This window comes from Brachyistius frenatus, unplaced genomic scaffold (assembly GCF_029030835.1).
Source record: "Brachyistius frenatus isolate BFR_SWC_R1_liver_20210118 unplaced genomic scaffold, ASM2903083v1 Contig_23, whole genome shotgun sequence".
Classification (NCBI taxonomy): domain Eukaryota; kingdom Metazoa; phylum Chordata; class Actinopteri; family Embiotocidae; genus Brachyistius; species Brachyistius frenatus.
In genome coordinates this window covers 905,503-929,900 of record NW_027210622.1, presented here as the reverse complement: position 1 = coordinate 929,900, position 24,398 = coordinate 905,503, and the positions used below count along the sequence as shown (strand labels likewise).

Genomic DNA, 24,398 nt, shown 5'->3' with positions numbered 1-24,398 from the left:
GTGGACATTCCCACAGCTTCGGTTGTTGCTATATATACAGTCAATGGTCGTTGCGCTTTATTATTACGTCATAGAAATCCCGCGATCTGATTGGCCATAACTAGCTTCCACGCCCTGTTGTTTAGATATCCTCTCTGATAGGCTCTCTTGAACGTCAGTCGCGCTCTTCATCCAGCCAATGAACTCGCGCTGCTCGTGGCGTTTTCCCCTGCTGCGACAGAATTGCTACAAACTTTACAGTAGCCACATTTGAATCTTCCCATCGGAGTTTGGCTTTTTAGCACATCGGAGCTGCACACGAGACTGTTCAGTTCACTTCATGGTAACAAAACCCAGTCCGTGCGTTCTTGATCCATCAAAAGACCCAGTCACCGCAAAGAAACATGCGGTAAACCGAGGTGTTTGCGGTATTAGTCGGCTGGAAGGTGTTCGTTGACTCACTTCCACGCTACATGTGGAGCATGTGCTTTATGTTGTTTTAGGTCATATACCGTGTTGGCAATTTCAGTGTTGTGTTTTTCTTTCAGTAAGAGGCGTGTGCACGGTGGAAGTGCTTGCATTTTAGATTTTACAGGAGGTGCAGTTCTTCAGATAAACAACGAATTGTTTTGGGGAAACGTAGCTAAATACCACATTGGGTCCAAAGAAACATGCCTATTAGGCGTTTTGGGGGTCACAAGTCGCCGGTTTCTCACTCTCAAACTCCAAAGCTTTCGTATGGTTACAGGAAAATGAATATTTCACGAAGCGGCTACCGTGTTTTTTCTGCCAATTCCACCACCGCCTGCACCGAGTTGGCCAAGAAGATCACAGAGTAAGTGAGGTTTAACTATTCATATAATAGTCTTGTATACGTGTATTTATACCAGGCAATAGTGATGTAATATACAGTGTTATGTTGAGAATGAAAATTGTCTTTGTTACCTGCCATGACTCCTGCACGTTACCTCAGGCTAGTGGCTGACTGTGTATTGTTTGGATTTAATGCATTTACATTTGGCTGTACAAACACACACTGCATACTTTGGAAATCATTGGGTAGCTCATGAAACGAAAACCAAATGCTGTCCACAAGATGATGACGTGATGGCAGAACGCATTGTTATACCCAACATATTGTGGAGTCGGTGTAAAAGAAGCATGTCCCACATACTGTGTACTTCTATAATGACGATAGAATGACTGAAACACGTTTTAGATCGTACACTGTACATGCATTTGTTCGCTATTATGCATGTGTTGTGCTTTACAGACATCTGAAAGGGAAAATAATTAAACACACTGAACAGCAGGTTTAATGGTAAATATTAATGCCTTAATAGACTGAACTAACAGAAAAAGAGTGACAGTTTATACTAAGGGAAAAAAATAAACTTATACTTCAGCAGTCAGTGTTGTTAAAAGAAAATTCCCGTATGGATGCTTGTGTTGCAAAACTTTGATTATAGGCTACTGCTTATCTGGTTTCTTACATGCATCTCGGTTTGAATTCATAGGTTTAAATTAACACAACAGTTCTCCTAATGTTCAATAACCCTGGTTTGAGTTGGTGTATCTCTTTCAGTGGCTTTTCCAGTCAAAAATGTGTGTTTCTTGGCATAATCACTATCCAACAGTCATTGAAAGTGGAAGGGAAACAAAGCTTTTTCTGTAGTTCTGTCTTTTTTCTTTTCTTCTTTATAAGTGTCACTACAGATTAACAACACTCTGAGCACAACACAGCAGCACTGTGAAGATGAAAGATGTGTTTTATTAGGTTATTAACCTGTGTTTTTGTCTTCTGGTCTGGAAAATGTGAATAACCTGTCAGTAGGAATCATTGTGACGAAAGCAGAGTACTCTGCGGATGCATTTCTGTCTGGGGAATAGGCTGAACACAGATACTGTACACTGGATGTCACTGTAGCACACATTATTTAATAGGCCATGATTCATGAGGCATTTAAATGGGTAAAGGGTCATGACATAAAAACACCAGTCTCTTCTCTCACTGGAATCAGGGAGCAGCCGTGTTTTTCCTGGCCCTGCAGACTTGTCAGGCAGCCAAGCAGAAGTTGTACTGCCCACACAGTGAAAAGGAGCTCAGCCTACTCGGTTTACATTGTTTGGCCCCATTACAGAACATTATTAGGGAGATTATGGCGCCCTTTTAGTGCTGAGTAGAGTTTCCTTGTGGAGCAAAGGTTAAATAACAGGAATGAGCACACAGAAAATGCTAATTAATGCTGCTTTCAATATTTACTGAGCTGCGTGTGGTGACCGGGCTGTGTTTGAATGGCCCTGGGACTAAAGCCAGCTTTATTTTTTATAACCATGTAATTCTTCACTGAATGTGACAAATAGAAAACAGTTCATAAGGCTGCAAACTGGGTTGCATTTTAAATATTCTTGAAACTTTCATAAATAGAAACTTTAGGTGCATGTCTCACATGTTTGAGCATCCTTTTTTATTTGTCTGCTTTAATGATTTTTTTGGTCACAATATAAGATGGCACCGTCACAAACGTTGGAATAAGGTTTAGGTTTGTAAATGGGGTGAGATGGCACAGCCACTGAGGCCTTTTTTGTCGAGTGGGTTCCATGCTGACTACTGGCACAGCCTCCCACTGACACCCAGCCAAGCCCTTGCTTGTCTGCCATGCTTTAAAGAGCAGTCAAGTTCATTTGGTGTAATTGGCACTGTTACATGGCTGTTCACTTTAAAAAATGAACTGCATAATATTTTGCTCAAGTCTCAGCTGTTTTTATGTTGGACTTGTTCAGACTTTGACTTAAAGCAAAGAGAATGCTGCACTCTAAACATCAATATTAAGATATCGACTTAGTCTATGTTTGTTTGTTTGAACATTTTGTAATTTTTTTGTTATTTTTCCCCTTTGAAGCAGTTTGGGCTCTAAGCCACCACTGAACTTAACAAAACCTTAAATTGCTTCCTTAATGGCTGCAACATTTTGTCCCAAATCACACCTACCAATTACTTAAATTCACTGTTTTTATACTCTGTCAGTGCTGTCAGGACCTCAAACTTATCAAAGTGAAGCCTTACCTACTGTGGCTAATCATAAATAAGAAAAAAAATCTAAAAGGTTTGTATTGATTGAACCAGTGAAATATACTGTGGATTATTTAAATTCTCCGTTTTCTTTTCTTATAATCTAGTCGTTTTAATCCTTATGTTGTTTAGTTAGTGCCTCTGAATGGGCATCAGTCAAGCAGCCAGTCGCCATAATGAAAACAAATAGTTTCACATGCTAGAATATTTGCACACTTCAATAAGTGAAAGGATTATGGTGTGTTTTTTACATGTTGTGTCCTGTTTTATCTTCCAGACGCTTGGGTGTGGAGTTGGGCAAGTCAGTGGTATATCAGGAGCCAAATACAGGTAAGCCTCAGCAATATGTACAGAGCCCTAATTTCCATATATAAAGTCTTAATATTAATGAACTGATTTATTCTTGTCTCACTTGACTTTGCACTCAAACACTCAATGATTGTTTTTTCTTCAGAGACTAGAGTTGATGTGAAAGAATCTGTTCGTGGACAAGATATCTTTATCATTCAGACCATTCCCAGGTGAGACAGACAGATGGTCTTAATGCTTTAAACTTAACAGATGTAATTTTTTTTATTTATTTTTTTATGTATATATAACTAAGAATCATATCACAAAGTGTAATTGGAGACAATGTTTAGCCTTATCAGCCTCTTTTCCAGCAGCAACAGGCAGCAATATTCAGCAAAAAATTGCTAATTGCTAATGCGTCAGCCACTTTATAAGATAATGAAATGACAAATATGTCTGCACTCTGCTGTTGTTTCTAATTTACTGTATGGATGACCAAAATCTCTATTCCCTCAAACCTTTCTATGACAGAAGCAAAAGTGTCTTTTAAATGACACGAGTGTGACCAGCTTTTAAACTTGTACTTATGAGCTCAGCCACATGACTTAAAACCTGATGTTCGAAGACATAAAAAGCTATGTATTTTTTCTAATAATCCCAGACTCTATTGAAGTATATTGCCTTTATGATTATCGTGGTGTGAATTAAAACCAGTTCAAACATATCTTTTCATGTGCTGTACCTCAGATAAGGTTTTCTTCTCAGAATCCTTCAGAAGTCCAGATGAAATTGACTTGAACTTGCTTATCAGTTATTTGCTATGACGAGGAGGTAGACTTTGAAAACCAACCAAAGGTCACAGGAGGGGGCATCGTATTTTTTTTTAGCTTTCTGGATTGATAGTACACAAATCCAACAGGCCACTCAAATTCCTGAATGGGATTACTGTCAAAGCCAGAATGTCTGTGTCTCATGCCGTTATACCAACATCTCTTCTTATTCCTAACGTCATGAAACTGTACTCGTCATCAAAATATAAACCATCATGGCAGCTAATCATAACCTCCCCTCAGCACGGAGTTTTGATTTGATGTTAGAGGGGATTTAAAAATGTCCTGGGAGAAGACTTTTCTTACTGAAATGTGTTTTTCCTGAACATAACTTAATGTTTATGATTTAGTTATGCAGTGAACGCTGTTTCTTCTGTTACAATAGTATCAGTTATAACAAGCAGTAGATTTTTGAAGTTATTTTTGCCTTGGGACAGAGGAAAGGCCTGTTGAGGTGGAGTCTGAAACAGGCTGCATGAAATCAGTCAATCGATCCATTTTCAGTGGAGATGATGATCTTGTAAACAAATGTTAAACTTCTGACTCAACATCCCCTCTCAGCTCATCAAACATAAATAACATATTTAATGGGTTGTAGATTTTAAACCATACCTGCACTGCTCTTTTGCACTTCATGACATCGGATACTGTCTCTTTGTTTTAACTTATGGATGCTCAGAGATGTCAACACAGCCATCATGGAGCTGCTGGTTATGGCTTATGCCCTGAAGACGTCCTGTGCCAAGAACATCATCGGAGTCATTCCGTACTTTCCTTACAGCAAGCAGTGCAAGATGAGGAAGAGAGGATCTGTCGTCTGCAAGCTGCTAGCATCCATGTTGGCTAAAGCTGGTATATACCCTGTTGTCATTCACGTTGTCATTATGGATTTGTTATATATGGAAGCACATTTCAAAATCAGAAAAACGGTTCATCAGACCAACCTGGGGCATGCCTGCTCCAGTATGGGTCAGTTGATATTGAGTGTACTGAGAAAATGATATAGTGTGAAATGTAAAACCTCTAATTTACATCTCCAGATCCAGTTGCTGCCAGTTGTTCTTATAAAGATGTTTTTATTTTAAGCATGTTTGAAATTTGTATGTGACATCGGCGACTGATGACATCACTTATGTCGCAAGAAGGTGATGAATTTTAAATTTTAAAATTTCCCAATTCCACCGAGTGTCTCTGCAGGCTAAACACTCAGTGTTGCGCACACCTCCTCATCCGTAAACCTCTTTAACATCTCTCATTTTACCTGCCTTTTTTGGGTATTTAAGGCACAAAACCAGTTGCATATAAACAGTGGAAGCTCCTCGTTGCCATCCATGTTTGTTTAGGTACAAAGAAGGAACAGTTGCCATTCTTGCTGGATTTTCAGTCGTGTTAATGTCTTATTAATCTGTTCATGCAGTTTATCAAGCTGTGCACGAATTGTTGTGTCAATATATTTATTTTTTCTCCCATGTGTTGTCTGGGAAATCTGTCATTGTGTACTTCAGATATTGCAGAAATTTGCTCTGAGGCCACACAAACTTGTGTATGTGTGTCATGTCTGTGGTGTTGCAGGGTTAACTCACATCATCACCATGGACCTCCACCAGAAAGAAATCCAGGGCTTCTTCAACTTCCCTGTTGACAACCTGAGAGCTTCCCCCTTCCTCATCCAGTACATCCAGGAGGAGGTTAGGTTACTAAATACTGTGGGCTCAACATTGTTGTGCTTCTTTGTCACACAGGCTCAGTGTCACAAAAAGGATGCAGTTCTACTGAAAATCAAGGAATTCATTTTTTGTTTTTTTTTGTTTTATAATAATATGTAAAAGCAAAGGTCTTTTTTAATATTCTAGCTCTAAAAAGAATATTTCTCTTCCCTCAGATCCCAGACTACAGGAATGCCATCATTGTTGCAAAGACCCCTTCAGCTGCTAAAAGGTAACTAAAAAGCAGGGACACTTCTCCACTCATGTCTCAGTCAGTGCTCTTTCTCTTTTGTGTTTTACCTTCCTCGTACAGAATGATGTGTATACAGAGTTTGATACTAGAATAGCATTTGCAAATTTTTTTGCTGAAAGTAGGAACTTTCTTTGTGCTCACCTAATTTCCGAAAAGGATTTAAAACAACACTATTAGTTTGGAATCCAGTCTCCATCCAATAGGAAACTTACATTCCACAAGTGTAACCTGGAAACATCTTGTATCCAGTAATTCAACTTTTACATTTTTAATTTAAAACTTTATTTGTATATTCATAGATTGGGGATGTCTTAGTGAGGGCGGAGATGTAGATGTAATTGTAAGAATTTCTATCCAGGTAATTTTTTTATTTTTAATGAAAAATATAACATATCAGACATGAATTATGATTCAATACAGAGTCCCTTTCTGTCCCAGTGGATTCTTGTAGTGCTATTGCATTTTCATAGTTCTATTTTTCTTTGTAGGTCTAGGCACTCCCCTTTGCAATCTTCTTTCTGCTCTCTTTTGCCCATGTATCCGTTTGTATGTGTTGTGTTTGTCAGTTTCTTTGACTCTTGTGTGTCTGCGTGTTCGTCTGTCTCAGAGCTCAGTCCTACGCCGAGAGGCTGCGACTCGGATTGGCCGTGATGCACGGGGAGGCCAACCATTCAGAGTCAGATATGGCCGACGGTCGACAGTCCCCGCCTTTGTCCCGTACCACCACAGGACACACCGGCCTGGAGCTGCCATGTAAGACACACGACGCAGTTACATGTGCATTCACAAACTTCTGTGTCTGTACTCCTGTTGTTTCATTTACAGATATTTGTTACAGTATTATTAAAAACAAGTTAGTTTTGTGTCTGATTCTGTGTTTGCTACAGTTCATTTGCACTTCTTCCTCAAGGCTGCTTTTCCTGGTTCGGTGCCTCACCAAGACACCAGCAATGTGCTCTGGGTGTTTGAGTTCCTCATACCTCATTAATTAATGTGCATGACAGCCAAGAGAGCTCTCCCGATAAACCTGCACGGGCAATAGCTTCACAAAGGGACTCTCCCATTTGTTTTTGCCAAAAGTACAATGTTGACTGTCAGGTCTAAAAGATTCCTGCTCCGTCAAAAACCTCTTTCACTTAAGAGGATGATGTTTTGTTTTGTTTTTTAAACGTATTCACCATGAAAGACATCTACATCTTTATGGATATAAAGCATCGAAAGTGAAATATGTTTTGATTTCATTCAGCATTTGTGTTAAGCTATGCATATTGGCATTCACTGGCAGTCTGCTGTATTATCAGCAGTTCTAGAAATAGTTAATAGATTTAAAGACAAGAGTAATGACCACGCTGACTCCACACACATACACACACTGTTTTAGGCCAGCCTGGCCTCAGGTGTTGTTGTAGCCAGCTGTGATATACTGTTCGCAGTAACTGTCATTTGCCCCTTCTCCTACCTCAGTCAGATTTATTTCCCTCCTCATCTCATACCGTCTGCTCTCCTCTCAGTTGAATCTCCCTCCTTCTCCCTCTAGGCTTGGAGATGGGTCAGCTATATCTTCCTCTCCAGAATCACCCACATTCCAGTCATCTCTCTCTTCATACACATGCATTTAAATGTCAGTTCATTGTTCAGAACAGCTTTCTATCTCTGAAGCCAGCTGCTCTGGGATTTCGAGACCAGAGGAAAACTATTAGTTTTGGACGTCAGACTAACCTGTAATGTTTGTTCTGTGCTTGTTGTACTTCTATTTTTTGTACCATCCTGTCTTTTTCCACAGCAAGCAACAGACATGTCCCGTTCCCTGGGATAGAGCTCCCAAGTATGACCATAATGCTTGAAATCCATTCATACTTCTTGCTGATTATTTATGTCTCCCTGCATGGAATGACAGTGAGTTACTGAGGGCTTCCACTTCACATCTGGACATACAAGTGACAGTGGACCTGTCAAATAAACCTCCATTGGTGCTAGTGCTACAAATGACCCAAAGGTTGAGCAGGATCTGATTTTAAATTAGTCTTAAGACCTCCAAATAACTGCATTTGTTACTGTTATAGACTGACTGATGGATGCTTCCTTTCTTAGGATTGGTTGGATACTTTTCTTTACTCACAAAATGTTGTAATGAAAATATATACAGCGCATCATGCTCGCCTCTTTGATTATATTTTGAACCGCTGTTTATGTAACTAATGAGGAGAGTTATTTCCCAACACTACATACAAACATAATACTGGGAAGGTGTTGATCATCACGCATCTGTTCCAAATAAGTAGGCTAGTAGGGGCCTACTGGACCAACTGAACCGGCTAGTAGGCCAGAAGTTTACACTCTTTAATGTGACCTCTTGTGGCCGTAGTAATTATCACATGAAAAAAGGACAAAGTCAGGTGAGGTGAAGTAGGGAGGTGGGCTGGAGGTGGTCAGATGGATCTAAAAACAGGACTTTCACCTCAGAGACTTGTTTGTTTCCTGTGTGAAAATCAAATGTCTATGTTGACTTATTTTAAGTTCTTAGGTTAACTTGTGTCGTTTTTTAAAGTTACATAACATTACACGTGTGACAGATTCCTGAACGTAGTCGCAGGTTTAGTAAGCCACTACTAGCCTGTATAGGTGGGACAGATGTATGATGATAACTCCTATTCAATAGTCTGATAACAGCCTTCCTGGTTTGAGGCACAGCCGGATCACAGCCTCCTAGTGTTCATGATGATTGTTGGAAGCCTTCAGTTTCACATCCTCTCTGCTGAAATGATTTTGGTTCTAGTGAAATCAGGAATTATTACTGGAGCGAGAAACTGACATGAAAGATCTGATGTCAAATCCTCAGGCTCCTAAAGCCTCAACACTTAACCGAGACACGAGTAGCACTAAAAGCATCATGCTGTATACGCACTACAAATTGTAGTTCATTAATTGCTTGTATTGAATCTGGGTCCATCATTGCATTATTTTGCTTGGAATGTCTGTTTTGAGTTGTGGGATCAGAAACTGCTTGATTTTTTTTTTTTTCTGATTTAAAAAACAAACAAACTTGACAATGGTAGATAGATTTTTGTTTCATGGATTTCTTCCCAACCAAGAAAACATATAATCACATTTTTGATTTTTGAAATCTGGAGGATCTCTGAACCTCTGGTTGTTGGAATGGTCAGGGGTTCCGTTCGGGGGACTTTACAAGTGAGATGTGGTGGGTTCTTGACCTGGATCAATTATTACTGCAAATTCCATCTGGTATCTTTAACATTTTAATATGCCTGTTCTGGTTAAGAGACATTAATTTGAATGGCTTTAGATAAGTGACACTTTTTGTAAGGTTGCTGTTCACTGTTAAAAGTAGCGTTGATCCAAATAATGATTGATCCAGGTCTGTGGTTTCTAAGAGGCTCAGTTCTACACCCACTTGTCTATCTACCACAAGGCCTAAAGCACTTATTTGTACTCGCAGCATGTATTCAGTGGGAGAACAAATGTGTCCTACTTGATAACTTGGTATGATTTGCCAAAATCTCAAAATCCTTGAATGTCCTGCAGAAATTGAATAGGTTTGGTGGTAGCTGAACGCTTGTTGGGTTAGAGCTGTTTTGCATGATGTTTGCAGGTTTTAACCAAATCCCTTCTCACCAAATCTCTCTGAACTTTACTTCATTCCAATAAGCTGCTCCTGAGTGGAGTTACAGGGCAGACCTCAATTATTTTTTCCTGAAAGTCATGTTTCTTTAACTGTCACTTTCAGTGATGATGGCAAAGGAGAAGCCACCTATCACTGTTGTTGGAGATGTCGGAGGCAGAATCGCCATCATCATTGTAAGAACTCTTTTGTGGTCTTTGGAGTAATTCTATGCCAAGATGTTGAAGCTTGAACATATGAAGGTGATAAAGTAAAATAGTTGGGGGCATATTTTATATGGAAATGTATGTGATAGTACATTTTCCATGCTCATTCATGGTTCATTGATAATATTTATCATAAAGAAGATATCAGAGAGGCCAAACATTTTTGGTGCTGTTTATGCTCAGGCAGGTACTTATTAGTCATTCTACTTCCCAAGTCAGAGCTTTTGTCCAACGTTTTGTATAAACTGTAAAATGACCCCCAAAATTCAAACCTAAATGGTTGAGATTTAGTTTTCCAGCAATACAAGTATAAGTGTTTCCCTTTTTTTCCCTTTCCCTTCTTAACCCTGTGTTCACTTTCTCAGGATGACATCATAGATGATGTGGAGGATTTTGTTGCAACAGCAGAAATCCTGAAAGAGAGGGGAGCCTACAAGATCTACATCATGGCTACACATGGCTTGTTGTCTGCAGATGCACCAAGACTAATAGAGGAGTCTGCTATTGACGAGGTAAAATCAAGTGAGGTTGGCAGAATTATGTGTGTGCTTCATCATATCCTCTGTTACTCAAGTTCATATTCAGTTGTGTAAGACAAATTGTATGTTAAATGTGCTAAATGTCAGAAAACCTGACCTAAAACTACTTTTATAAGCCAGTTCAGTATTCTGTGAAAATGGTAGAAAATGAGAACCACCACAATAGAAGGGTTTAAGTAATCACATTCTACAACATGCATGTACAAATGGCCAATAAACCAAATTTTACCTTCCACCCTCCTCAAAAAATGAAAGTAAATGAAAAATATAACCGTTTTTGATATACATGAGTTTTTTTGGGAGACTTTAATGCATGTTGTTCATGCTTTGAATAATGTCTCAAAGAGGAATGAAGCTGGAGAGAGACTATGTTGTAAGAATTTGTGTTAATAACGAATGAAACTAAGTATTTTAGTAAGATTGATAAGCCTATTGGAGGACTGGAACTTTAAATGTGAATTATTTTCTCCATTATGCACTGATTTTTGTCAGTGCTCATTTATTAAAGACCTAAATGATTAGGGCACTTTTCTCCTTTCAGCATCTGTATAAGTAAGACACAGTGTAAAAATAGCTGTTTTCTGTGTGAAATTGATAATACAGTGATTATTCACAGGCAATCAAGCTTTATTAATCAAATGTTCAGGTTTTTAGAAACAGATTTATAAAAGTATGGAAAAACCAGGTTCAGAATGAGCCTCAATGTTTTGTTATCTGCCAGTTTCAAAGAAGAAGATGAGAAGAAGTTGTTGTTTTCAGTGAATTCTATAGACATGGAAAATGGCTGAAACAAATGGACTGAGGCTATTGTATTTTGCCTCCAGGTGGTGGTGACCAACACTGTTCCTCATGAGGTGCAGAAGCTACAGTGTCCAAAAATCAAAACTGTGGATGTCAGCATGATCCTGGCTGAGGCTATCCGGCGCATCCACAATGGCGAGTCCATGGCCTATCTGTTCCGCAACATTGCTGTGGATGACTGAGAGAACACACACACACACACACACACACACACACACACACACACACACACACACACACACACACACACACACACACACACACACACACACACACACACGCGTTTACATTCCGGCTTAGACACGGCAAACATTTCCGAGCACATATACTGGACGAAGGATCCAGTTCACCCCAATCTCTGTTTTAAGATATCGTTTCCATTTGTGGTTGGCAGTGATTGGCTGTATTTACTGTACGTTACATATGCAGCAACAGAAATTCTGCTTTATTTCTCTTTATCTGTTGCACTAAAGGACCGTACACACATGACATATGGTTTCACTTCACTAACATGCTTCCTACCAACTGAAAATACACATGGAACAAATACTGTACATCAGCAGCACTTGTCTAATAAAGCTCTTCTCTGGAGAGTGTTGCTCTGTCTTTTTTAACCACAAAGTTTTTGAATTCTGAATGCTAACATATACAATTAATAACTGGTTAAATGCAGCACGTGCATATCTGCATTTTGCTGTAGAAGTGTGAAGAAATTTCTGTAACTACCAGAGAACATCAGTACAGCTGCTTCACTCCTGAAAATGTACTTTCAGTAGCAGTTTCAGTCACAGCTCAGGCTGCCTGCTTTATGAAGCATGGAAAAGCTTGACATGTCACACCACAGACTGACGCTGCAGTTGAATGAAAATGTTGTTATTTTCTGGTTACAGTACATAACACATTACAGCACTTATCGGGAAATACATGAAATGATTTGGGGACATGGAAAAAGAAGTGGTGTTATACAGGCAGGGCGCTGGGATTTAAAATAATTCAATTCTGCGCCATGTGAAATATCGAGCACAAATCTTTTTTTATATATATATCATCTAAAATAAACTAGACGATAGATCAAGTTTAACGTGTAAAGTCAAATGTAACCATTTATGTACTCTCCTATGTTGAATTTAGATTTTGAGTGATAAAGTTTAAATCTAAATTCTGATGTAAAATTATTGATTCCCTTTTTTTTCCCAGCCATGATTTCAATAGGGGAATAATGTACAACTGTGTTTTTACTCAGTGACACACAAGACAGTGACTCAGTTAGAGTAAATATAGGCATGTGACAGACTCTATAGTTATTTTTACTCTTCTGCAGAGGCAGAAACAAACCCATGAAACCTGCATTGTAGTGATCTGAAGAGGCCCTACCTACTACTTTGTTGTATATGCAGGCAAGACACAGACATTTCATTACACTCTATTTGATACACTTGCTGTGTTTCTGTCCAGGACCCTGAACTTGTTCTAAACGCCTCAGAGTTGTTTCATTCTGCTGAGGAGCTTTGACCAAGTCCAGGAGCGGAGACATCTGAGAAATTGAGTCTAAACTGTATGAATGATCACTTTCTCTGCAGCTAAAATCTGAGCAATAAATGCACATAAAGCATTACTACAGCTGTGCAAAATGACCATTTAAAAATCCTCAAATATGTACTTTAAAGTAGAGCTTCATATATAACAATATGACAAATGCACACACCTGCGTGACTGTGAAGCTGCTCGGCCTTCCCTTCCTTCACAAATGAGCAAGAGCAGAGTGCGGAAGAATGTTTAAATGGGGACTGAAAGAGGAACTGCCGGCAAACGTTTACCCTGCCACTTCCTCAAATTAAAACAGGAAACTTTGTTCTGTCTAATCTGATGGAGTGGGAGGGAGTGGAGGGGTGCTTGGACCTGAGCACTACAACCGCTTCCGCTCTCCAGGTTGAGTTTAAAGGAACCGTGCACAGCTATTTCAGGAACTGTATAATGATCCGTTTTGTCAACCGGTGAAACAAGAGCACTGCTGCACTGCTCAGTATTCAAATGTTGTTATGCTCAAGGACAGCTTAGTTTGTGTTGCTTGACTTTGCCTGCTGTCCCCTCAAGCTTGAGCCAGTTAGTTGTGCTTACACTGCCTCATTAACTGCTGTCACACTTGCGTTCAAAAAAGTTGTAAAAGTTTCATGAGATGGAAAGAAGTGTTTGTGATTATGCTGTTTCAGTTGTTTTACATGAAATTAAAGTGTGTTGTGGTTCAGAAAAGACAGGTGTGATAGATAATAGATAATGCATTTGCACACTGTCAGTCCTGTCACTCCAGACCGATCAGATGATGGATAATAATATAACAATATATTTCTGTGGTTGTCAGAATACTGATCAAACTGAAAAGATGAGGAACCCAGTGTAGTTATGTCAACGTCTCACTCAATGGAATATAAAGGTTACCGTAAATAATATATAATACCTTAAATATGCATTTAAGATCTGGACTTAAACACACATGCAAATTTGAGTGATTGTAATGTGTGTTTTTCACCAGCAGATGACAACAGAGATCTTAAAATACTGCAGGGTGCAGCTCAGACGCTTGCATGCATCAGATATCAGTTCACTGCACACATTAATTGGCTAGTTTAAGTCACTTATTATAATAAAATAAGTACTATGATGAACATAAACAATATATTCTTTACTTATTGTTGGCATATTTTTTTAAACCGGTGAAGTGACAGTTAAACATGCTGGGACCACGCCCCAAAAAAATAGTCAGCGTTCCTGGTCCTGTAATGCTTGTATTTGGATTTGCAATTAGATGCTTCAAATCTTCACTGTTCAAAAGATTTCAAAATCACTGGTTCCGATTTTTGGATCATGATTCTTATCAAAAGAGAGATTAAAATAACTGGTTTGGAAAGATGTTGTTGCCCGAACAAATTATGTGATGGTAGCCAACAGCACCTCTCAAATACATTTGATAAAATGCATTTCTCTATTGTCGGTAGACAACGATCATACCTTTTTCAGTTGCCTGTCAAATCAAAGTATATGAAAAGAAATAGTCAAAATGACAGCAGTCCTTTGCATACTACTGTACTGTTAAGCTGTACCTTATCTATGTTCTGTTTGCTCATTTATTTCTATATATTGTAATTTGTGACAGCAATGGCATGATTTAATGTAATTCATGTTTCATTTAATCTATTATTACCTCCTTGAAATCATTTTTCCCGTATTCATGTGCGCTGGCTTTCCAGCAGTTTATAAAAATGTAAACATTTATCTACATGAAATGCAACATATCTCACCGCAAACGTGTTTGTGCTTTTACCTTTTTATTACACATTTAGATCCACATTCCACTTACATATGTTAAATAAACAGCTAAATAAAGTTATGTTATGATAATTATGATAAAAAAATTATATGTTAAAAAAAAAACAGCCTAATACATAATTTTGAACAGTCATTTCCAAATGAAAAGTGCATTTACAGTTTTTATTTGCATTTCACCACTTTTTTTTTAACATAGGTCATGCATCAAAGCAAATTTTAATTAAATTAGGAAAAATTGTAAACATTAAGATGTGCTACGGGTGAATTAGTAATACAAATTACATGTGAAATACAACTTTTACTCAAACCACGACGTACAGTATATACACTCCCCCTCAGTAAACAATCGGTCAGCAACAGTCCAAATATCTAAACACTAGCAGCATGTCACAAAACAAGCAGCAATAACATTACAGCAAGTAAACAACCGAGTAATAAATGCATCATCGCTGTCAATTTCATTAAGCATCATGAATATTCAGCCTGTTCAAGTTCAGTCTATGTTTCTGTCTGCTCTTCAGCTTCTTTTCCTCTCAATGGGGAACCCTCAAGCGTCTTTGTCAGTCCAGAATCACAGCTCTTCACTTTACACCAGCAGTGACTGAAGCTTCTCTCTCTTTTTTCTCTTTCTCCAGCAACACTGAGTTGCACAAACCCTCCATAATCTCATCCAACTTGTCCCTTAATGGAAAGAACAATGAGTCTTCTGTCTTTCATTAAGACAAAATACAGCTGTTGGTCTTGTTCATGGGTGGCCGGAAGTCGGTGTCTTTTGGAAACGTCTCCCTGCGTCTACGTAGCGCCGGGCTGAGACGGCTGGGAAGGTTCACCTGCTGCAGGAGCTCCTTGAACACCTCCACCACGTTAGTGTTCTCCTTCGCTGATGCGTCCACATAGCTGTTGTTCCAATCCATCTCCACAGTTGACAGTACGTCCTTGCTGGACACTTGACGCTCTTGCTCGAGGTCCACCTTGTTCCCCACCACCACGATCGGTGTGTACTTGTCCTCCTTGATCTCCAGAATCTCATCTCGGAGACTCTTGACAGCCTCCAGTGACTCGGGGTCGTCCACGGCGTACACCAGTGCGAAGGCGTCACTGTTTTGGATGGACAGCTTGCGCATGGCAGGGAAGGAGTAGCTGCCACTGGTGTCCAGGATCTCCACGGTGACCTTGACCCCGCCGATATCGTACTCCTTGCTGTGCATCTCCTCCACAGTGCGCCGGTGTTTGGGCTCAAAGGTGTCCTGAAGGAAGCGTCTGATCAGGGCTGTCTTGCCGACCCCTGCTGCCCCCAGAAACACCAGACGCACCTGGGTCTTCTCCTTCACCTCTAGAGACATGTTTTTGTTTTTTTCTTTTTGGCCAAAATGGGTAAAAAAAAATGTCCCAAAAAGCAAGTTCACTCACTTCTTCTCAGCAGTTACAACAGCTGCAAATTTCAACACTTTTACTTTTCTAAATTGTTTCAATCAATATCTCTCCATCCGCAATTTTGGCAAACTGACTCTTCCACTTCAGCTTTTTTTCACCTGCCAGATTTCTAAGCTGGCAGTGGCTCCTTGTCGATGATCCTGGAGTTGCTTATTGGGTGCTCCACTGTGCCTGTATTCCCACACACCGCCTTTTATGCCTGTTTTGGTGAGCAATCTTCCATGCCCTCTGCGGTCACAACCAATCAGCAGAGGGCAGCCTGTTGAAGGCAACCAATGATGACAGAGCATGCAAATCAGTGTGCAAGGCCACTTTTGGAAAATAAAGGAGGTGATATAGTAAACACAGGGCAAGTGCACAGAAAATACAGTGTGAGCACTTTGTGAGTCGTGATTGCAATTCTAGTTTCAGATAAGTCCAGAGAAAAGACATTCTTATGCCTCAGCTTTGATAATAAAACAAAGACATTGATTCAAATATCAGAAAATCTGTTGAACTTTAATAAGTGCTTTTACTGATGTTGGAGTGTTTTCCATCCTGCCTGTTATGTTTGTTTGAGTACTGTGTGTTAGAGTTTCTCTGTATTAGACAGAATCACTCCATAAACAAACAACTCTATGTTATACAACCACATCATAAATTGTAATGATGTTACCTCTGACATCTTAGTATTTGCAATGTTCTACAGCCAGAAATTAATTTGCAGTAAAATATCTGATGATGACAGGAATGCTATGTAACCTATCAGGTGGAAAATGAATTACTTGTTGGACACAAATTGATATTTACATAATGATCAAATGATCCAATTTTTGAAGAAATCAAACCCGATCTTCAATTGTATGGATTGGGGAAATATTGGTTTATTTAAATCCTGCTTGAATTATTCTAAAGATCAGTTTTCTGTTTGACAAATACATGATAGAATTCTGCGATCCTGTTTATATTTTTGTTCACAGTGTGTACAATTAGACAGTTGTAGTACCATTAAAATGGGCTCTAAATATAAATTATCGCAAAAGAAAGTTTAATCTTAGAGCATCTTTCTAAAAGGCAATTCGAAGAGCTTTACATAAAAAGGCATTAAGACAACATAAATTAATTTAAGGCAGAATACAACTAGTTCACTAAAGGAAACTAATGAAGGGTCCTATATTTAGTGAAATGCAAGGGGAGGCAAAGGTTTGACGCCTCAAATGAACCAAGAGTTGGTTTAGTTTCCTCTAATTGCATGAAGCAAAGAAACTAAATGCTGCTTTTCCATATTTTGTGCTTTCTGAGCTGACAGTTTTGGGTGGTTGGCATAGCAGTTCAGTAAAGTATTTCGATCTTGAATTATTCAGTATTTTATGAATCAACAGTAGTATTCTTCCTCTTCCAAAAGGCAAACTTTTGGTCACTAAAAGCTTTCAGTGAATTAGCTGTTCATACTGTAATAATCAGCAAAATATTGTTTTTCACTCTTTCTCCAGAAACACCCATCTGTATGCATATAGCATCTAGCTTTCTCTGTTTGTGGCTTAATTTCTCAAGGAAATAAAAAAAAAATCAAACGCCTGAGCTAAAACAAAATGATTGGCACCCTGTGAAGTTGCTGAATTCTTCTGTCCTTCAGCTGATGACATTGTACTTATGTATATTCTCGGTAGAGCTGCTTATAGATCAGTCACACATGGCAATGCATGATTCTTGGTATCACCTTCAGCTGTCCTTGGTGTCCAATTAGACGTGATGCATCACCTGGAGCTGTCTGGGAACATATCCTCCCTGCACACGGTTTGTCAGAGTTTACACAACTGAGTCTGACTCGTGATCCTCCTAAATTTCCCCCCCCCCCCCCCCCCCCCCCCCCCCCCCCCCCCCCCCCCCCCCCCCCCCCCCCCCCCCCCCCCCCCCCCCCCCCCCCCCCACTGAGACTGGCGACGTCTCACAGACGATGACTCTGCCCGCCTTGTTAGGTTATGAAGCAGCGTGGAACCACGATGAGCCCCAGGAAGCACTGTAACCCCGGCCACCATCCTGCTAGCACAAACATATTGCTATACATTCATCCATAGTTCCTGGGGAATGCTGTACCTGTGCAGGGCAGCAGAGCAGAGCTGAGTACTGTGGGGATATTAGCCGCGACTTCCTTGTCCTTACACAGTGGAAGGAATGGTAATGTGTAATATCCAAATTTTATTCTAGTAGGTGGTTACTTTGCAGATTATTATTCCTCATTTAAAACACATGATTAGCATATATTTGTTCGAATGTTATGTATTTTGATATGTTAAACTGAGTAATAGCAATATAGGCTAGTTAAAATTAGCTTTACCCAAACCAGGTGCTACATTTGAATGCACCTTACAAATGTTCTCAGTAATAATAAAGCAACAATACGTTTTATAGTCATAAGGTGCGAAAAGGACCAATCTGCACGAACAATCCTTTAATATTTTAATTTCCTGAAAAGTGGTTTCAAGTATTTTAACACTGAATTTGAATTACTAAAGTTGAGGAAACTAGATAACAGTCTGCTTCATCAGGACTGTGTTTGTGTGACTTGATCAGATGTGATTGAAAGTGGCCACCAGGCAAAGAAAGCCGACAACACTATAACGCTATATTTTGACTCGTACGAGATTTGTTACCCCACCATCACTTCAAACCAGTGCACAGACAAAAAAGTGTTTCTCAAAATCCAGAGGAAAATGTTTAATTCGATCAAATTTAACAGAATAATTTATGTTATATCTTATTGCTATTGTTAGATGATTGTGAAAATACTCTAGGTTTTCACAGCCAAGAACATTTAGTAATGAATGCCTTTTGTTGGACTTTTCTGTTTATTTATTATTATGTCATTGTGTTGTTGTTATCAGTGAGTAAAAAAAAAACCCTTCATTATCTTTGCTGTCCTCCACAATCACAAATAGCGCCTCCCATTTTGACTATATTTCAACCCCCCCACCCCCCACACCCCCCAAAAAAACAAACTACTCATGCCATCCGTTTCTCTGTAAAACCATGTCTCTACTACATTTAAACTGATGAAATCTAAAGAGGTATTTTGGGAAATGTAGGGAAATGGCCAACTGAAGTAGCCGCACATGAGGCAAGTCAAGGGAAATGCACCATAAAAAGAGAAGATAAATAACGCTGTCAGTCATTACAGTTTTTCTTGAAGTGTGAATAAAAGTGCCATTAATCATAGAGATGCTGTTAGCATCCTGCATACTCTGATTTCCAACTATAGAAATTTGTAAAATAGGAATAGAACCACCGATACAACCCAAAAATCAACACCATTAAGCGCTTACAATAAAAAAAAAAAGCAGTCCTCCCATCTGTATCCTGTGGATGTTTTCTAGTGTACTCCATGTGCCATTATGTCTCGTATCACAGGCATTTTTCAATTGATGATCATGTTGCCCTGTGGAAATGATAATGACCAGATGGTGTTTCCTGTTGGACTGAAACAAATGTTCAGCTCTGATGTGTGTTAACAACAAACACTGTTGTATGCCATTGTACATCATAATGATTTCATGGCTATTCAATTCAATGCTATCGATTCCACCAAAAGACGTTTATTTCCAAACTTTATTTACTTCTGGTCACGGCTTCTTTAAATTATGTTTCGTACAACAATAGCTAGCTTATCTGCTTTGTTTAGTTTTCAGTTCACACTCAGCAGGTCGCTCTCTTTAAATGGCCTGTGTCATGACACCATTGCACTGAATGTACCATTGTGCCTCAGTGTGGGTGTCCTTTTAACACATGCAACCCTGCTCTGTCAGAGTTTTTTTTTTTTAATTCCTCTCCTGTTGCTCCCAACCTGGTTCTTCGCAGCTCCTCCAAAAAAATATTCTTTTGGTGTTAATTTCCTCTTGTTTTACTGTCACTGTGTGATTTTGCTTTAACTTAAAAACAAATCTAAAAAAAAATGTCTAAGGTCCAAGATCCATTGTTCAAAAACAAAAAGATTATTATTAGTTTTATGTGTGTTTAATAGAAACAGTTTTCAGGCTATGAGCCCCTTGCGTATTGTCGAAGAGGAAGAGCTTTGTCTGTGTATGTTGATGGACGGTGTCCTGTGTCTTGACCTCCTGGTCTGATCATCTGCATCGACACTCTTGTGCGAAACGTGCGTGCTGCCGTGGCATCCTGTCAAAATGATAAGACGAGATGATGGTGTTGAAATCTGACAGATGCCAAAAATAAATGTTGCCTCATGAGGTAGTTGACCTTCACTGCTGCTCGTATGTTCTTCCCCTACATCCAAGAAACACTACTGAAGCACTACAACCTTTATATTTGTATTTTTTCACCCCCAAACCATTACATTGTTCTAAGAAAAGTCTTACACAAATATGTCCGTTGTTCTCTCAATACTTTCAGACTTCCCCACTGTCTGGATTGAAGCCCATTCTTTTCCAGCCTGGCTGCACCAACTGTGACTCATAGCTTCAGTTTCTCTTCGCTGTGAATAACACATCTGGGTTCTCGGCCCGTATTAGCGTTTGCATAGCCACTCTGAAGGGCAGACCAATTCGTGACCTGTTTCGGTGGTTAACCCCGTTTGTCCCGCCCCTCCTTCACTGTGTTTGAACGGCTGGTGACCGTGACAAGGGCAACTCTCGGTGACCGGAAAAAAAACGCTGAACTGAAACAATCAGCACCTCGTCAATGCTGATGCCGTTCATTAAAATCAACTGATGGTTGATCAAATCAAACGGTACGTAGTTGAGGCGGTCGGTCGGTGTTGGCGCAAGCTGATTGGTTAAAATTAACCAGAGGTATACGCCCAGTAGGAACGAACGTCTGCAAAGGATTCTCTATGGAGCATCCCCAGACCCATACTGTATATTCAGGGAGTGAAATTGGATTCTGGCTCGCACCAGGCTAATTCTTTCCTACTGAGAAAATATATCTGGAAAAGTCTCTTCGAGCTGGGCACTGCAGTTTCCTGTAAATCAGTACAATGCACTGACCTGCAGCCATAAATACTCACACATGCAGTAAAACTGTGTAACCCATTAATGAAAACAGTCCCCAACGCTGTTCCTGTAGAAATTATATTGAGTAAAAATTGATTGAACATTTTACAGTGGGGCTCACAGGTGAGTGGGGGCCACTGGTCAGGGGAATAAACTATAATTCATTGTTGTTTTGTTGGTCTTTTTGTGGCTTTTGTGTTCAAAAGAAGAACCTGTAAAATAGTCTTTGCTTTATTCTTTAGGAAAAACTGGACACCTCCATGCTATTTCCCACACATACTGAATATCATCCTTTATGCTCTGGTTGTTAGTCAAGCTGCCAGGTGGCAGGCAACAGGGCTGTCTGATGCTTATGCTCTCTGGTTTTGATTACACAATCACACAATATAATTGATGCTCATGTAATAACCGCAGACTTTGCCTTTTGGGATTGACAATGTGGTAATGCTGAGCCAAACCATTGTCATCCTAGGGCGTCAATTACTGCCATTTTGACACAGCCAGCTGGTGTCTCAGAGATAAGCACAAGGTGACTTATAGGTGTCGGCACCAAAAACAATGTGGTCAGGTTAATAAAATATCATGGTGGGGTTAAAAGTGACACAGTTGCAATTTGTCACTATTTAGGCATCAAAACGTCTTGGCTAGGGTTTGAAAAAGGTAATGATTTAGGTTAAAATAAATAAATACCTTTATCCCGACCTCCTCCCTATGATATTTCTCTCTCCCTCAACATGGCCTTATTCGACCCGGCTCGTCACAGTGCTGCTGCCAAAGATCATCTTGTCCATATCTCTCTGATGCCAATGGCTTAAACAAAATGTCAGGATTTGACACTGTGGGAATGAGAACGGTTTGACTGAGCAGATACGACAGACTAGGTGAGAGTTATTTTCCAGTCCTGATTCATGTCATGACAGCCTTCTGTCAACACTGTAAAATCTTCTCTCTGTAGCTGTAATAATGTATTGATGTGGTGCTTGGGCATATTCCAAACTGCCTTTCCAGTCTGCCAGCATTGGTCATTCAGATTATAGCCTTGTTGAAGAAAATTGGCTCTGTGCATGTTCAGTGGGCGAGTAAATAGTGAGTAGTAAATGTTAATGGTAGAAATTATACCACCTTTATGGTTGTGGTCCGACTTTATGGTTGCACAGCTGGCTTTTGTGCCTGTGCCATTTACTTCATGACTTCCTTAAGTAAAAACGAATCATTGTACATATTTATTTCCTTTAAAATTTTTGAGGAGAGATGCTTCATTTGGAAAGTCATAAGCCCAAATAGGTGAGAAAACAAAAATCTTTTGTATCATCATGTCAGACAATCTAGCATTCTCTTTGTATACAAGTACTATAGTACAATTGTAGTATAATTCTCATTGATGGACTGGCAGGATCTCTGCCAGGATACTACACGTCAGCAGTTGAATCACCTGTCTGGCTTAGCACCTAGTCATTGTGCAGATAGATATGCTGAGAGATAATGGTTATCAAACACTAGGCCGTGAAAGAGATTAAAAAAAAGTCCCACCCTGTCTCATTCCTGACAAACACATCAGGGGAGACTACGTGATCGTGTTATGTGCTTACTCCATCATGACTTTGAATTAAGACAAAGCTAAGAGAAAACCAGCGAAACCAAGAGAAGGCTTTGGTAAAAGAGGTGTTGCAAACAGCTTGGTTTTTTAAATCACTAAACAGAGGAGAAAGACGTCTGCTGTTGCAGTCAAACCTCTTCAAAACTAACATCACTTGCGTTTGCCCTCCGTCATCCCTAACTGCATTACATGCATCTCTTGGGTATAATAACTAATACATACCACAGTCATATGGTAGCATCCTCTGAATCAACAAGAAAATAAGAAAAATTCATGTCCCTAAGTTATGCAAATTGGTATTCAGTGTGAGCAGCACATGTGGCTATATGGTATGTAAGCCTGAAAAAAAAAAAAAAAAAAAAAGCGTGAAAAAAAAATGACTCATAGGCATTATTTTTATGTATGGTTTTCCATAAACTACAATTTTAGAAGACTGATTCTCAAAGAAACAAGCTCAGGTGGTAAATAGATGGTAGTGAAGGAAGGGGACTTGGACAAAAATGGGAATACAAGATTCAATTATTTGAACAATATATGTCTTTTTCGAACTGACGGGGCAACATGCAGAGCTCTGGCTGCCCTGCCAATAAATTAGTCCAAACACTGTAACAAAGATGGAGAACAACCAGCGACGCCATACCAGCACAGGTGTTTTATGGATAAAATGGAATATGTAGACAGGTGTGTCTGAAATAAGTACCATGACAGGCAGGTGTGTCAATCCTCATACAAATGAAATAGCTCATACAGTGGAGAGAACTACTTCAGCATTTTCCTCTCACATTAAAGACTTATAATTCACAACTATGTTGTACAGGTGAAAATCTTTTAAAACATGAACTTGGGTCAGAGGTCAAAATTCAAAGGCCCAGGTTGTAAATTAGAGCAATGCTCCTCCTGCAAGGTTTTAGTCTGCTTATTGGTATGCTATGTTGAGCATTTGAGCATTCGTTCAACGAGAGAAGAATCCATAATTGGCTTGAAGTTATCAAACTATTTTGAATTGACCAGTTAAATGATGCTTTTTTGTATAACTGTACGCTATAAAAGCTCAAGCTTTTCTGTTTTAAGCTTAAGATAGTTTGAGGACTGTCTCCATGTTGTGCTTTATAGCAGGGGTCTCCAACCTTTTTTCCAATGAGAGCTTCTTTGACTAAATAAAAGTGTCCGAGACCTACTCATGTTAATAACATTTATTCACATAGCTGAGCTCAATCCAAACCAGCTGAATAAGCTTCTTTTATGTAAACAACAAGTTGGTACTCAACACACACATTTTGTATCACAACAGCTTAAATTCAACACCATGTGTATACTTTTTTCTGTAGGCTTTTATTTTAAATGAGCTGATCAGTGATGTAACTTTGATCTCTCACTAACTCAGTGACAGACATTCACCTTATAGCTCAGGCTCTGCTGTTGCGGTCCAGCCAAAAATATTACATTTATGTTATTTACCTAATTTATTAGCACCTGTTTCTTTTCTGCTCAGTGTGAGAATTTCTCTCATAGTGTGTTTCATGAAGGGCGGAGCTCAAACCCACCCGTCCTTCCTCCGCTACACTCACATGGTGTGGAACCAACACCCGTGAAGGAGATTATAATTATTTGTCAATGACTTGCAAGTGTTTTGTGTTTTTCCATAAATTCTAAGTGTTGAGCAGTTTTTTTCACAAGAGATGAAAATGGGATTACCAAGCATTTTTGGAGAAATATTCCTTTAATCAATTTAAATGCTTGTTC

General features: G+C 39.4%; 1 protein-coding gene and 1 pseudogene across 2 annotated transcripts; one reads left to right on the top strand and one right to left on the bottom strand.

Annotated features, from left to right (window-relative positions):
- The first annotated feature begins 190 nt into the window (after positions 1-190).
- Positions 191-11,909, top strand: LOC138620214 (phosphoribosyl pyrophosphate synthase-associated protein 1-like). 2 transcript variants are annotated; one of them, XM_069697212.1, is made up of 11 exons: positions 191-814; positions 3,330-3,382; positions 3,507-3,573; positions 4,853-5,025; positions 5,746-5,861; positions 6,056-6,111; positions 6,740-6,885; positions 7,916-7,957; positions 9,878-9,948; positions 10,344-10,490; positions 11,342-11,909. In XM_069697212.1, exons 1-11 carry the CDS (start codon positions 651-653, stop codon positions 11,498-11,500), a joined length of 1,194 nt encoding a protein of 397 aa, XP_069553313.1. In that variant the 5' UTR covers positions 191-650; the 3' UTR covers positions 11,501-11,909. The 2 variants fall into 2 exon arrangements, with proteins under 2 accessions (XP_069553313.1, XP_069553314.1); XM_069697213.1 differs by lacking the exon at positions 7,916-7,957.
- Positions 11,910-14,624: 2,715 nt separating this feature from the next.
- LOC138620213 (ras-related protein Rap-2a pseudogene) lies at positions 14,625-16,245 on the bottom strand (annotated as a pseudogene).
- Between the last annotated feature and the right edge of the window lie 8,153 nt (positions 16,246-24,398).